At 42.9% G+C, this 16,428-nt stretch overlaps 1 protein-coding gene across 3 annotated transcripts in view; it reads right to left on the reverse strand.

Annotated features, from left to right (window-relative positions):
• cacna2d2a (calcium channel, voltage-dependent, alpha 2/delta subunit 2a) overlaps positions 1 to 16,428 on the reverse strand; it is a 139,452-nt gene that overhangs the window by 67,837 nt on the left and 55,187 nt on the right. For all 3 annotated transcript variants that reach the window (XM_058630778.1, XM_058630777.1, XM_058630779.1), the window contains exon 4: positions 4,770 to 4,829. In XM_058630778.1, the coding sequence (XP_058486761.1) occupies positions 4,770 to 4,829 (60 nt within the window). The remainder of the gene's footprint in view (positions 1 to 4,769; positions 4,830 to 16,428) is intronic.

Here is a 16,428-nt window from a genome sequence, read left to right on the forward strand (position 1 = left end):
TTTCAAACGTACAGCAGCTGCCACATCACAATCTGATGGAAAGTACATGTCTTCCTCCAATCTACACAATCTCTGTCTTTTTATCATCCCATCTTTTTTTTTCCTCTGTTCCAACGTGTTGCATGTGGTGTTAAATGTCAGATAAGTGACGGCAGTTGTCTCTGTGTGAGAGCAGGTGAGTGATAAGGCAACTGACTGGTAATACTGTTGCTTGTAATGTATTATTGATTGTATATTATTGATGCCATTTTTTTTAACAATCTTATTTTTCAGTCTCAAACTGTAGTTTAAGAGTCAATAGTAGCTAATATTTCAACACGCAATGACTTGATTTTTGCCCCCTGGTGGCAGCTATAGGATTTGGTGGACTCTTTAGCACTTTAAGTTAAACCGTTTCCCAATTTTCACATCCAACAGACACAGAGCAACATTATTTTTTATTTATGTGTCATGTTTCTGGCCACCTGGCAAATTAAGTCCAACATCCGCTCTCCTTTTACCTCTGTTTTCAGTCCCACTGCCTCCTGAGGGAAATAACTGGCTCTTTAGCAGTTAAATTGTTCCCTATGTTCCACCATCTATAGCTTTTTTAGCGCTTTCTCACTATGCTGAACAGCTGCCTGCTGGAACAAAAAAAAAAAAAGAGAGCTATGAAAGTCATCGGAGTACAAAACAAATAAATAAATGAATACATAAGGAGAATGAGAACAATGAGCTAAAATAGCATACTTCTCTGTGGGTTTTGTTCCCTTTCACATTTCCGTGTCATGTTTGATCCGTTGTTAAAACAAAAATAACTACGACTAAATGAAATATAATTGGTTTGCCGTGTGCGCCGTGGAGGAGCACTTCTGATGATGATGATGATGATGATGCAGTTGTGAGGGTTTTGTTTTAATGCCCTCATGATAAGCTTTGTTGACCAGCTAACTACTGTGTTAACATCAGCATGATTAATCACACGCGTGCTAAACCAAGTAAAACAGTACTGTTATTTATTTGCCAAATAAACTGAATTCACCTTTTTATACCCTTTTTATAACTATTCTTTCTATACAGGAATAAGTAAACAAGTAAATAAGTATAATTTGACATCTTAATTAAGAAATAATAATATGCTTTACTATTTTTTACATAGATATATATATGGTCTGCTCTTTTATGCGCACTGAATCTTCAAAATTGTATCCGCAAGAGTGCACTCAATCTTACGAAGTGACATTAATACGATCATTTCTGTGATGTTTCAGCTTAAGTTAACTCATCAATTAGTCAAATAAATCCAGCAAATGGATTAACAGTCGGTGTTGTTGAGCCGAGCTGGACTTTATTACTGTCAATGTAAGTTAAACAGCGGTGGTGAAACTATTTGGAGCTGTAGAGCATCATGAACTGACACACAGCCAGGTAAGAATATCACAAGCACTCTCTCTGGAAAGGCACCATTTTGCATTTCCTCCTTGTGTATGTGGCTGGGGTCTAGGATTAGATCGTGAAATTATTATGGAATACTAAAAATTAGAAATGAGCTTTATGCTGATGCGTTAGAAAGGTTTGGCTGCCAATTTCCTGTTTACGAAACAAAAAGAGTTTTTTTGCTATTTGACTCCAAAGTTGCAGGTTGTACCTGGTTTCCGATGAGAATTGCAAAGCCATACTGAAATGTCTCTCTTGCCAACACAATGGCTGAGTGTCGCACTGGGATGGGCACCTGACCTTGAGAAATCAGCGGCAATCCAACACTTTAATGTCCATTTCACACACCATTTCATTGCAATGGATTTAAAACCCCCAACGACCATCACAACAGTTGTTACAATCAACATTTTGACATCGATAATGTCCAGCAGTCGGGCCGGTCAGAAAACTGGCTCTGCGGTTACACCGGGAAAACCAGCGAGTGTGTGTGTGTGTGTGTGTGTGTGAGGAGAAGCGAGAAAGAGAAAAAGAGTGAGGTCTTCCCATTGCTACGGTAACAGCTGCGATGGCAGCCGCTGTGAGGAAACAGGCGTGTCATTCAGTTCCTATGATGTCACCACTTTGGCGAAGCGAGCAGATGGGCTGGGCCAGGTACACAACCTGTCGTTAATAAACACATATCAAAAATAAATACCTGACAAACACACACACACACAACATTATGCTTTTCCAAATCACATCATACACACAAACCTGTTGAGATATCTTAGTGAGGACATAATGCATTCCCTAGCCCCTTACCCTGACCTTAACCACCACCAAGTGTCTCACCTTAACCCTTAACCTAGCCCTCAAACCAGGTCTTAACCCTGAAAACGCCCTTTAACCCTTAGCGATCACACGGCACACACATGGTGCATTACTGTGGGAATAATACACAACTCCTTATATGGACATTACAATATGGTTGTGGTTTTCAGACAAAATGTCTCCACAAAGATATATACATTTTTTTTTTTAAAGTGTTTAGGACCTTACAATATAACTACAAGTACAGACATACACACACACACGCAGGCACATCCTCATATCTTACTCCAATCAACAAAATCTCCACCCCCGTTTCTCTGTTCCCAACATCCTTCAGATAAATGACAGTGGTCATCATCTTCTGTCTCTGTATGATGGAAGATAATAATGAAATTTCACAAATCTGCCAAATTGCTGAAGCTGACAAAACCTTGTCTTTTTTTCTTTTTTTCCTCTTTTCTCTCTCCTTACATGTTTTTATGTCTGGATTTCGGCCACCAGGGGGCAGCTCTTTGATATGGGGAAACTTTTTAGCACACTTCCACATACGAGACACAAACAAAACAACATTAGCATTTATTTGTAGTCATGTTTCTGACCATCTGGGCCGGGCCAGGTACACAACCTCCCGTTAATGAGCGTCGCGTATAAAAATGAAACACCCACACTCGCTGACACACACACACACACACACACACACAACATTATGCTTTACCAAATTACATCAGAGTGTGAGAGAACACACAAGCACACACACACACACATACTTATTTGGAAAGGCTAAACAGAGTGTTATCCCTAACCTTAACCATCAGTTCCTCACAAATGAGGTTCTTCCTCATTAGAACCAGGTTTTGGACTCCATGAGGAGTACACTGGTCCCGACAATGTCACCTAAAGAGGTAACAAGTACAAACACGCACACACACACCATCAAATCACACACTCCTGCACACCTTTTTTCTATTGATTTGACAAACTGCTCTCAAAGATGAAATGCTTTTCATCTAATACGCCCGAAAAGCGTGCAGCCCTAATCTAATTAGAGTGTCAGTCAGCGTTCAGACAAAATAAAAAAAATAAAAAATAGGAAAGCACCAAATCTACAAACAGAAACCTTTTTTTTTGTGAAAGTCTGTGGAATACCTACCTCCCCCTGCCCCTCCCCTTGTTTTGAATGACTCCACAGTCACCCCTGCTGAGATTCATTACCTGGCCCTAATAATAAAGGCAAATGAAATCAGCTCCAATGCATTATTAATTCAGGAGCACCATTAAGATTCATTTGCCGTATTTGCAACAGTATGATATAGTCCAACAGCTTTCACGCCTGATTAAAGGCACGTGCAGATAAGGAAAATGGCACATGAGCGTGATGGAGGTGTGTGTGGGGGGGGGGGGGGTGAAGGTGGCACTGACGCTGATGATTAGACGGAAACAGGGGTGAAAATACAAGAGACAGAGAAGAGAAAGAGCTGAAGCTGAGGGGGAAACAAGGAGGGTGGTGGTGGTGGTGGGGGGCAGGTAGATTGTTGGCTTTTCCACCTGAGGAGGTATTGATGCTATATTGGAGGATGCAGCTACTTATGAACAGGTGTGGTGTGTGTGTGGTCACTGTGACCCAGGCTCCATGTCCTGCATGGTTACACATCCGACTGAGGTGCATCAGAGCTGGGCAGGAAGAGGCAGGCGTCGGCCGCCCTCGAGACGGAGATGAAGGGACAGACAGACTGCAGCTCTCACCACAGACCAGCAGGGATGGTAGGAGGGAGGGCGGGAGGGGAGGGGGTGGGGGGTATGCAGCCACAGCCACCCCATGACTACAGCTTCAGAGTGTAAGCAACCATGAATAAAAATGGACTTTGTAGAGAAGTAGGGCTCATAATTATTCATTTTATATCAGTTAAAGCTTTCTCTCAAATATCCCCCAGGAGAAGCGGGGTTAAAAATCCATTTGTGGGAAGTGTACCATGACAGCGAGCTCGTCTCCCTGGAGACAGAGGATATGACAGTGGGGAATGTTCATGTGTATCTGTCGGGTGAGGCTATACGTGTGTGTGTGTGTGTGTGTGTGTGTGTGTGCATCAGTATGCATGCGTGTTTATAGAGCGTTTAAGTGTCTGCAAATGTGATAATCAGTGGAGCACGGTGGCTCGCAAACAGTTATACAATTTTCACCTTTTTTTTTAGATTTGAATAGCGGATCTCTAATTTTTTTTAAAGATCAGACTCCCGAGAATACACAGTCCAACTCGCAGTGTCCTCTGGGAAAAAAAAGAGATGGAAAGTTCCAGAGATAATACTGAAGCCCATTAAAATGAACTTACAGTGCACATGCATCTGTGCGTTTGTACATGTTCTTTTTTTTTTTTTTTCCTCGTCTCTGTGATGCTGATCACATTGTCATTAAAGTTACTGAAGGGAAATTGGTGGATGAAGTGTAGACTAAGTCGTTTGCCTGGAAAGGAGAAAAAAAAAAAGACGAGAGATGTCTCTGGTAAGGAAGAAGAAGAAGAAGAAGAGCGGATGTCCCACTTTACCGTTACACCGTCTTGCCATACGTGCTCCCTCTGAAGCAACTCCGCCTCCCTGGCCAGTTTCTACAAGAAAACACAGAAGAAGAAACAGTTTGAGTGTCAGGGGTCAGGAGGACGGACAGACAGACAGACAGGCAGACAGACAAGGCCAGCGACCTTGCTCCTTACAACAAACAGAGGAGTTGGAAATAAACACATCAATTCAGAGGACCAAGGAAATGAACAAAATCTAAAGACCATAAACTGAAAATGTTTCGTCATATTTCTGAGGTATAATTTGTTGATGATGTTGACTGACAGCTGAGCAATACCAACAACCCAATGCAGAGATCATTATCTTTGACTGAGGTAAATCCATCTCCATTCTTCTCCTCCAAATCAAGACAGATTTTGAAGTTGCAGATTCATTTCCATAAGAAACGCACTCAGCGTCCATTTCTCTGTCGTTCACTCGACTGTTTTAATAACACAAACATCTCATCTGCTAATCACATGGCAGCGACTCAGCACATTAATGCATGTAGACGTGGCGAGGATGAACTGCTGAAGTTTAAACTGAACATCAGAACGAAGAAGAAAGAGGATTTAAGTGATGTAGAACATGATGTGGTTGTTGGTGCCAGATGTGCTGGACTCAGTATTTAACAAACTGCTAATCAGCTGTGATTTTCATGCACAGCCTTCAGTAAGGTTTACAGTAAACAGTCCAAAAAAAGACTTCTCTAGCTGAAAATAGTGTGATATTAAAGCAACAGTAACTTAAATAACCACTTGTTACAACCAAGGTATGCGTGATGGACTACAGCAACAGTGACCTCTTTATTAGATACACATAATATCTAAAGTAGTGACTGGTAAGTGTGGATATTAGTTACAAAAATGAGTGTCACTTCTGAACTAATACACTTCTGACTGAGCCTAATACCAACCACCAATAAACACAAGGTTTATCTTCAGTCTGAAGCTTAGTGTATATAGGCTTCTCACATGGATGTCATTTAAGTGGCAAGTACAGTGTAGAGTACAGTGTTTCCTGTCCTCCTGTCCTCCTGTGTTCAATATTTCCAGTTTCCACAGGCCTCTAGAGGGTGACCTTGTTCCTGTCACACAAGTGTGATTAGACGTACAATCCCAGCACTGTTAAGACTACTAACCCTATTTAGACCCATTTTACCATCAGAGCTCATTCATTTGTGGAGCCACAACACAGTCTCCAGCTCCCCTACCAAAACCACACAAGACATACACTCTCATTAAAGAGGCACTGTCCCATTTCTATTGGGAGCTCCATCCACCTCATCCCTGCAGTCCTCCCCCTCACTCACTCCATGGCTCCCAACATCATTCCAGGTTCTATATGCATGGAGCACAGGGACATAAGTGGAGCATGATGGTTTGAAGTGTATACATCAGGGGTGTCAAACTCAAATGACCTGGGGGCCAATGAGCATCTAGTCTGGTCAAACAGGGGCCGACATAGAGGAAAAAAAGTGGAACAAACAACTATTTAGTAGCCGGTGGGCAATATAAGATATTCATTATGATATTAGACAGAATTGCAAAGTAAAAGTGCTTGTTTTGATATAAAATGATTCACAATCAAACGGAGGATTAAATAGAAAACTTAGCAAATAATGACGAGGATAACTGTGATTAAAACAACTTAAATATATGTAATTTCATGTTGAGTGTAATACATTTAATAAAGCAATGATTACAACCCAATGTCTTATTACTATTATAAAAATATTGCCGGAAAATACATTTAGTCTTATATTCTGTCTCTATTCCATCACCTCACACAGTGGTGGGCGGGCCGCATGTTATCGACTGGAGGGCCACATGTGGCCTCCGGACCACCAGTTTGACACCCCTGGTGTACATAATTTGTTTTCACTGGCTAACTTGTGGCACATCATAGGAGAACACGTGGATTGGCTTTACTCCTCGGGGTCTGTGGCGTTGTGCTTTTAATCACCTGAACGAGCCTTAAATAACTTTGATAAGATTTGATTCATTTCCTAATGAGACAAAAGGCAACGGAAATAATAATAATAATGATGATGAAATGTGGATCTAATTGCCTCGCTGAAATTACGACCAAAGAGTTAATTAGAAAAGGCAGTAATTGTGAGTCTTTTCATTTGAGAGGGTCAGCCTTGCTAAAGGCCAGCGCCACAGTCATAATCTCTCGGCGAAATGAGCAACACTGCATTTTTTTTCAATTTGGGATACATTCTAAACAGCCAAACATGAATCTGACTTCACCATACCACGTCGTACTCTTCTGTGGCACTGTTGCATTTATTTATTATTTTCAGAAAACTTTCAATCAGTCAACTCTCTGTCATGAACTATGATACAGCTTCCCTGTCCCTCTCCCCTTGGGTGCAGCCTTATTCTCAGCATTTAATCTGTCAGTAAGAATCTCTACTTTGTCCCTTTGGAAAATCAATTTCTCTCCCACTGAGTAGCCCACACACATTTATTTATTTATTTTTTTAAGCTCTGTTCCTTCACCTGCCGACTCCCTCCATTGTCTTCCCCCCTCTGCTCCTTTTAGGCCTCCATTTCCCTGGGACCCTATCTCTTTCCGAGCAGTTTAATGGGGTCCCTGTGCTCCAAAACAGCCATGTGTCATCGTGTGTCTTTCCTTCCTTTGTGTTGGCGCGGATGGATGGGCAACACAAACACCCAATGAATCAGAGTGAGAGATGTGGGAAGGAGGAGGGCAGGGATATATCATCTGTGTGTTGGTGGCTGGAGCCCAAGCAGCTTAGAGCACTGGATGAGCGTAGTGAAATCGGCACAGTACAGCACAGATAAGCTCAGCAGAGGCTCACAAAACACAGCAAATAACACAGGTACATATAACATGTGGAGTCACAACATGAAGATGAGGCTCTGACACAAAATGCGTCACGCGTTGGGGCCCATTTGTCAGGGGGAAGAATCATGAACACAGCTCCGTAACGTATACGGCATGTTAAGTGCCTTTACAAGGTCTGCAGCCTTAAACAACACACCACGTAGTCCATCGTGTATGCAAACACTGCATACATACTAGTACAGGTGTCATTGGACAAAGAGCCAAAGAGAAGGTCGTGCAGCTTGGCGACGTCTCAAAGAAAAACTGCAGAAAATAAAACGATTAGGATCTTTAATAATCACAACTGTTCCCTTTCCTCTGTTCCAGAGTGTAGCAGCTTAATCACTCAAAGTCATGTTATTTCAAGGGGACTGACAACACACCGGGGACAGGCGGCGTCATGCCGTGTTGAGCGCCAACTTGACACTGGGCCTCCCGTGTGTTCGCTCCAGCCTGTTAGGCCGCTCCACTGTGCATTCAGTTAAACGACACTTGACGCACCGCACACTATCGCCTGTGCGATGTGGAAGGACACTCCACAGCGGACCCGACTATGTGCATCTTTGAGTGAGGGGCCTCTTGAGAAAAAATAAAATAAAATAACCACTCGTCGCGCACATTCTGTACATGTGATTGCAGCCTTGAATCGAGGTGCTTAACATGTTCCAAACGACCCTTCAGCGAAAGCTTGAGCAACACTTAAATCACCTTGGAGACCAAACGGCTGTAAAATGGTTCCGCTGAGGTCACTGAACCTTTCCAGGTTCTAGGAGAACCTTTAGTAAATGAATACAATCAATGGCTGCAGTGAACAGAGACACTCATACGGCGTCACTACAAATCACACACAGTAGAAGAAGACACATCAGCAACAACATATTATATTTAGTGAGAGATACTATAAATTTTATGATGTATCTAGTGGGAAATATTGCTTTTATGGCCCATGTTGTCATAGGAGGACACAAAACCCTGCCAAAGAACACAAGGGGCATGAAGACTGGGGTGAAAAATGCTATGTGTCGTGACTGCTTACAGACGAGTGTTACATGAAAATTTCACGACTGTGAAAGTGGCTCTATGCGCTGTGGTAGTGTGGAGCAGTGCAGTGTCATGCAGCAGTTAACCCATTAGGGGGCAGTAGACTGTGCATACCAGTGAGCCTCAGCAGCAGCAGCAGCAGCAGCAGCAGCCAGTGGAGCCTGTCAGAGTGAGAGCAGTCTGCTTTAAGCTCTTCATTCTGTCTTCTCCACTCGGCCAGGATTAAGGCCAATCATAGAAATCACTGAGTTAGAACCATCCCACAATAACAGATGGAGGGACTTTCCACTCCAGAATTTTAAAACATCACAGACAAACTAACTTTCGGTTCGCCTCACAGCCGCGCTGCCGCCACCGCCACCTTTCATTCTCGCGCCATCCTTTTATCTCTCCTCCTCACTCGGGCTGTTTTATCCTGCCATCATATGCTGTACTCCATTTCTCTCCATCTGTTTCAGTTTACTGCCCTCAGACGCACTGCCCCCCCCCCCCCATCTAACGCCATATTAATTCCAACAACATAGTCACAACCCAACTTCAAAACAGTTAAATTGACTTCAGAGAGCGTAGAACTTGAGAGTAATGCAGGGTGAAATGGGAAGGAGCTTGAAAACTTAAGACATGTTTTTATTGCTCCCATTATTATGCATTAATCTCCGCCGAGTGACTGAAGTGACAGAACAACCCACTTCCAAGTTATCGTCACAAAAGCACTGGGAGGAGGACGGTGATAATTAGAACAGGCTCTCTTCTTCCGAGTGGTCAAACAAAGCAAACTCCCATAATGAGGATAAATAATGACCTTTAATTCCAGGTCCCTGGTTAGTTTGCTACTGGCAGCTGGGTATTGTAGTCTTTATTAGCGAACTCTGACAGAGGATCTGCATTGATGTGTGGGAGACCCTGTCTTTGTCCTACCATCCAAAGCGCCCTGTGGCAGGCCCATGTGCAGAGGCTGTTTGTGTAGTGCTATTGTAGCATGTGCTGAGATAATCCCTGCCTCGGTCACCTCCCTATAATCGTCCCCCGTCCAACCAAAACGGAAATGTTAAGACTTTTTCTTTTTTTTTCCCTCCTCCTCTCATCAGAAAACATTTCCAGTGTTGAAATCACTGGGAACGATTGGAAATGTCCTCTTTGAAATGTGCCGAAATGTTCACATTTGTGTTGAGAAGTTAGAAACGGCAGAGTGAAGTCACTCTTGTGTTTGCACATACGACATGAACTGTCACCTACTCGCAGCAAATCACCGGCTTTTCAAAATCAAACACCTGTTTTTCCTCCCTTCACACACACACACACACACACACACACACACACACACACACACACACACACACACACACACACACACACAAAAAAAACACCACATTTCCACAGTAGATTGCCAGCAATGTGCAGAAGAGCCTGTGTCTGGTTCAATGAGACAAAAAGGCAGCTGTCTTTATTCTGGAACAATACAGTAGCTCCCTACAGCAGCTACACTCGCACATAACTATCCTTCAGAGCGAACACTGAAAATAATCGACTGTGATCACAAGCTCTTGTGTAATAATCATTCTACTTCTATGTTTAGAATATGAATATACTCAAATGATGTTGGAGGCAAGGTCACAGGAGCAGATGAGCTAATCTAATCTAGCTAATAATCTAAGTGATTGCCAGTAGCTCCATAAAAAACAATATTCATTCACTGCCACTGTAACAGGGGGATTTTTTTTTTTATGTTTCATTTGAGAAACTTGTTTCAAAACAATGCTTTTTGCTCATTAAACCACAAAGCATTTAAAGCTACACGAAGGTTTCATCATGGCACAGAATGGGGCCAAATAACGTCGCACTAAACATTCTCATTTACTGCAGCAACTACCACTGCAAATTCAATTAAACTTCCTCTGGGACCAACGCTATCACATCGTTCTCTTACACGTGCACACGGATGCACGACCCACGACGATGAACACTCACCATAACTAAAAAAATTGGAGGACAAACAAGGTCGGCACTGAAACAACACAGAGATCAAACACATACATGTAATCAAGTGTCCTACATGCGGGGGCCGGCAAGGGGCTCAGGGTGTGCATGCGGAGCAGTGTCAACGGGGCGAAGATTAGTTCAGTGACGGTTCACCATCCACTGTTTGACAGATCGTCACAGACATGCCCGACTTGCTGCCCGGCCTTCTCCGCTGCCATCAACCAGACAATGGAGACTAAATGAGGGAAAAGCCTAAAGGTGCCATTTACCAAAAAAGAAATGCAGACATCTTGTTTATTCAGCAGCCCATAAGACATCTGCCTCGCAGATGACTGAGACGGAGAAAATTGTGAACCCATTGTCTGGAACGAGCAATATCTAAAAATAAACATCAAATAAAAGAAGGCCATGTGACACTGCTCCGGAGAGGAGCGGAGCAGAGCACACGACGTCGACGACGCAGCGGCGGCGACGACGGCGGCTCTTTTTAGTCTGTACATTTGTTAACAGGTGTGTGTGATTGCCCGTGTGACCTGCATGTTCCTTCCCGCCGACGCAGCATGCTGAGCGGGGGGGTGGTGGTGCGGCGGAGCGGCATCAAGATGCAGGACAAATGTCTCCTTGATCGGAGGTGAGAGTGATACACGAGCGCTTGCTGTGACACATCCTAACATAACAAGACTGAGAGCGGATGTGTACGTGCATTTGTGACGAGGTTAAGGACAAACTTCTACTCATGTCAAAAACACAGCACATAAGTAAAGAAATCGGCACGCTAACAAACGGTAAAAAGACGACGAAACACAAAAAGGAGAGGCGGCAGATTTTGAAACGTGGAGCTAAAGCATATTATCTCAGTCGATCAGCTCAGCACTCCTCCTTCTCCCCTCGCCTCGTCGCGCCACTTTCAAGGTCAAACAGTCCATTTCTGCTGTCAGTTTCCGCCCCTTACCTCAATTATGCACCCTCTTACTTTAGATTGCAAATACAATAATGAGAAGTGTCACACACTAAGGGCTTATAACAGGGGTTATTATTCAAAATGTCACCATGTACTTTCCCCGAAAGATATTCGGTTAGGTCTCGCAGATTTACCTCGCTGCCTCGTCTCCACATTTTCTGCTACAAAAGGGAAAGTGTTGGCCGTCTGACAAAAGCCTTGTCAAAGTGCCAGAGAGTCCAGTGACAGCAGCTGGTGTTTGACAAAGTGTATCGATGACAGTGTGTAGCCAGGCATTTGTTTGGGATTTACACACGTGTGCACACCTTCAGCACACACACACACACACACACACACACACACACACACGCGTTCATGCACTATCCCGGTTTCCAGCACAGACAGAGGAGAGGATGCAGCAGACACGGCCGTCTCTCTCCAAGCAATTACAGCAGATTGAAACCAAATTAAATTTAAAGCCTAGAGCAACACCGGCAACTGAATGTCTGTGACATTTATGACAGGGGAGGATAGGAGAGTGCTGTGGGACCAAAGGACGGAAGACATGATGGAGAGAACAGCAGGTGTTGGTCACAAAGGAAGAGAGCCACTTTGATAGGGCGCAGAAGTGGGGCAGAGAGCTGGCCCCCCTGCAGAGAACATCAGGGACGGACTCTTCTGAGGTTTAAAGGGCCACATAGATAGTTCTGAATGTTTCAGTCCATTTTCTACTCGCTGACAATCCTATATGTTACTTTTTCTGTGGATGTAATGCTTTAAAACACATGTTACCACATGTAGGTAGAGGAGTGTAATGATACTGTGGCCACGGCAAAGGTTTACACTCTCTAATTCATTCCTGTTTCAACTCGCTCGCGATAATTCATCCCTGTTTTCTCACATTCACATTTATCCTCATGCTACTTCATCTACAAATGGGGGAAATCAGCCGATAGCCAGCAATGTTACGACGCACAGCGTGACCCCGTCTTGATGGTTATTTACTGTTGTTCGCAAGTCTACTGTGCAGCGACACGCCGCACTGACCCCAAGGCCGCGCATTTTCACAATAATGACGGCAAAATGCAAAATAAAGGAAAGCAATCAACACAAAGAATAGACCCTGTAAGCTGCTTTTCAAACTTTAATGGAAATAATAATAAAAAAAGATGGGAAATCAATCTAAAGCCATGTGGAACGCTTGTCAGGAGCGGTGTAAAATATTCTAACTCGTCAAAATCACATATTCAAATATCGTACAGTAAAAATAGAACAATATAAATGCAATAACAACAATTAAGGAATGTAATAGAGCACTTTTCTTTAAGTCGTCATCACAGTAACCACACTACGAGAAGTACAGTACACCACAGTCTTTATATGTTGAGCGTGTTGGTTACAGGCGTGCAGCTTTGCTTGGTTTCCAGTTCTCCAAGAGATATCGTTCCTCCATTTTCATTATTCCAGCCTAAGAAATGACAGGCTTAGTTGTGGTAGCTTTTAAACATCTGATGCTATCTCCCTCTCTTGGGTGAACAATTAATCCCTCTCATTTCCCTTCTTCTCGTCACCCACTCTCTCTCTCTCTCTCTCTCTCCATCCAGACTTCATCTCTCCTACATTTCTCTGTTCTTCTTCTTCTTCTTCTTCTTCTCCTTCCTCTCCTCTCACCACACTGACTGACTCTCCTGAGATCGTTTTAACGATAGAGAAACGGATCTAAATGCCCTGACATTTATGGAGCAACACAAAACCATGCAAAGACGGGGTATTTGTAATCGCAGCGTGCACAAACATCAGTGTTTTTGCTGCGACCCATTTTCACTACGTGAGTAATGTAACACAGCGTGTGTAACATTAGCAGCATTTGAAAAGTGTCATTTCCTAAATGTTCATTTATCTAACTAATGTCGGCCCCACGGAATACTCAGGTTTACCCATTTTTAAATACATTCTGAATGTAATATTTCTATTGGCAGACTAATATCAAAACTATCTTTAATAAATCGATGAACACGTGCAGTGAGGTGAAATTTGGAAGGATATTATGTCATATTTTGAAGGTCCTTGTCATGAAGAGCACCTCGTTTGCTACCTTGTCTGTTTGCGATACAACAGAGATAGAACTGATGAAAGTGCTGTGATTGGTGGTAATAAAAAGATATTTATTTTTAAAATATGACAAAAGGTCTAATGGTATAATGGTCTTGAAACTGTGCCTACAGCCCATTCTGACTTACGATACACTCAATCCTTTTTCATATGTTAATTTGTTCCCTCTCCGCCCCGTCTAAGGAAATAATCCCGGAGCTTTGTTTTCATCTCTGTCAGATATGGATGGAGTCTGAAATGTCTCAGCCGACATACTCAAGTGGCTTTGTCTGTGTGATTTTATTTGTAATATCATCTGGAGTCTAAAGTGCCATCCAAGAGCCACCTGCACCGAGCACCACGCTCAGGAGCCGCTGTGTTTATCAGGTCTCTCTGTAAAATGAGATTCCTATCAATGGGAATCGCCCGAGCAAATAAAGGTTAAATAAATAAATCACAGGTTGTATAAAAAATGACTGATACATACAGGAGATGCATGCAGAGTAAGAATCGGGCAGTCTGTCAGAGGAGAATGAGAAAATAAATGTATTCCTAAAATATGGTCGTCCTTGACGCCTTTGGCATCAACCTCGAAACAACTCCCATGCTAGTATAGTATCTACAGTCGCTTCCATTTCCTGTTTGGTTAACACAACAAAGAACAACAAATATACAACAGCTTGGTGCACACAGCATGTTGTTAGTCCTGTCATCACAAGAGTCAGGCTGCGCATGGGTTGGAAATCCCCAAAAGCACGACCCAGCTGACTGATGACGAGCATGTGATCGTTAACAAGAGAAACTCAATGTTACCATTTAACGGTGTGGGAATTAGGTCCAAAGAGGAAAAAGACAACAATTCAAAGTACACAAGTGCACAAGTCACCTATTAAAGCATGCACTGTAGCACCCAGGTTTGTATTCATCCAACATTCATGCCTTCTTTCGTGGGCCATAAAAATCGTTAGGATTAGATTGTGCTAAACAAGTACAGAACCATTCAAATCATGTCCAGATTAATTATACATTACTGAATGTGGTGCCTGAAGTATGAAGCAAAAACATTTAATTCATGCAGTAATTACTGTGAGTCGAGGCTAACTGGACAGGCATTAAAATCATGTTCCACATTAACTATGGATAAAACATAAAGGGTCAGATGTTGGCACTGCCAACACGTTTCTTTTGAGAGAGAACAGAGATTTTTTTTTCTTCTTTTATTTGTTTGGAAAATTGTACGAGAGCGGCTGTAATATATCACGCTGATGATAAATGAATAAAAAAGTGGAGTCGACCTAAAGAGAATAAAAACACACAATCTTGATCAATTTTAAACACACGCACCGGCTCATTCATTCATTCATTCCCACATGCACACAAGCCTCTGACATGCATCTATTTTTAACAACACACAGGGAACTGTGTGTTGTTAAAGGCCCGAGAATGAAAATGGCCAATTTTGGATTGTTCAGGGAAAAACAAAGTCATTTTGAGAAAGCCTCAAACAGCCTGCTGATACATTCAGTGTCAATATAGAACAACACCGGTCAAAGATTATACCGTGTAACCCAGTCTGTCTGTGTGTCTATGGCATTTTTACTTATTCAGCGTACACTATATGCCTTTTATGTCACCGACATCACACTTTGATGTTGGGGGGGGGGGGGGGGGGGGGGCAGACATCAGTCACACGAAATACAACATTAGTGCGGGAAATGTATATCGACCAAAAATGGTTCACGAAAAAGACTAAAGAGAATAAAGGAATAAAAGTAGATGACTTTTACCAAGATGAAGAAAATCAAAGTGTGTGACAGTGGCAGAGAAAGTAGAGAGTCGGGCAGCACTGAAGCAGTATGACCTTGACAGAGAGCATCTTCTGACAAGCATCTGCCTCCTGTAATAATTTAGAAATAATCTCCATGCACAAAGGCCCAGCAGTCTGGCACAGTAAATGCTCTGTGCCTGATCGATCACTCCGATTCAACCAGCTGCCGGTCGGCGTGTGCGCAGGCTCAACATTGATCTCAGGCCTTCTCTTCCTCCATCCCTCCCTCTGCCACACAGAGGAAGATGATTACGTGAGGAAGACTGTGAAAAAGGTGCACAAGAATGGAGATTGGCACACTAATGTCAAGCTGGTTCCAGGAATTATATCATACAGTCAAAGGAAAGTGATAATCAGTGGATACATCATCAAAAAACTGCACTACAGACCAAACCCAGACGACTACCTGCTCCCCCATGGTGCTTTGCAGTATCAAAAAAATATCGTCCGCTGTGCGACAGTCTTTTGTTAAGCACTTTCGGAGGCGGCCACTGAGACAAAAAAGGAATGCCATTCACGGGCACGTTCCATCAAGTCATTAAATTACTTCTTAGCATTGTGACAGCATTAACTGCCACTGTGCCTTTGGCCCCCCAGCAATTAATTGACCTTTAAATAGTCTGCCATTACCACCAATATAAATGAATAGATGTACTCCTCCACCCCCGGCGAGCACACTTTGCCTTGGCCGCCTTTAAGAAGCAGAATCCCTGAGTCGTCTGAAGTGGAAATGCAGTGAGTTTCCAAACAGACTGAGGAGAAATACAATACAATCCATCCAAGAAAAAAAAAAAAGGGTCATTACCATATACGTGAGCATTGGGCGTGTGATGTAAAAACATTAGCAGCCTTTTTAGAGGCCTGTCTGTTTCATTAATTATTTCCTGCTTTAATCTAAAGTGCTTCTGTGTCT

This window comes from Solea solea, chromosome 6 (genome assembly GCF_958295425.1).
Source record: "Solea solea chromosome 6, fSolSol10.1, whole genome shotgun sequence".
Lineage (NCBI taxonomy): Eukaryota > Metazoa > Chordata > Actinopteri > Pleuronectiformes > Soleidae > Solea > Solea solea.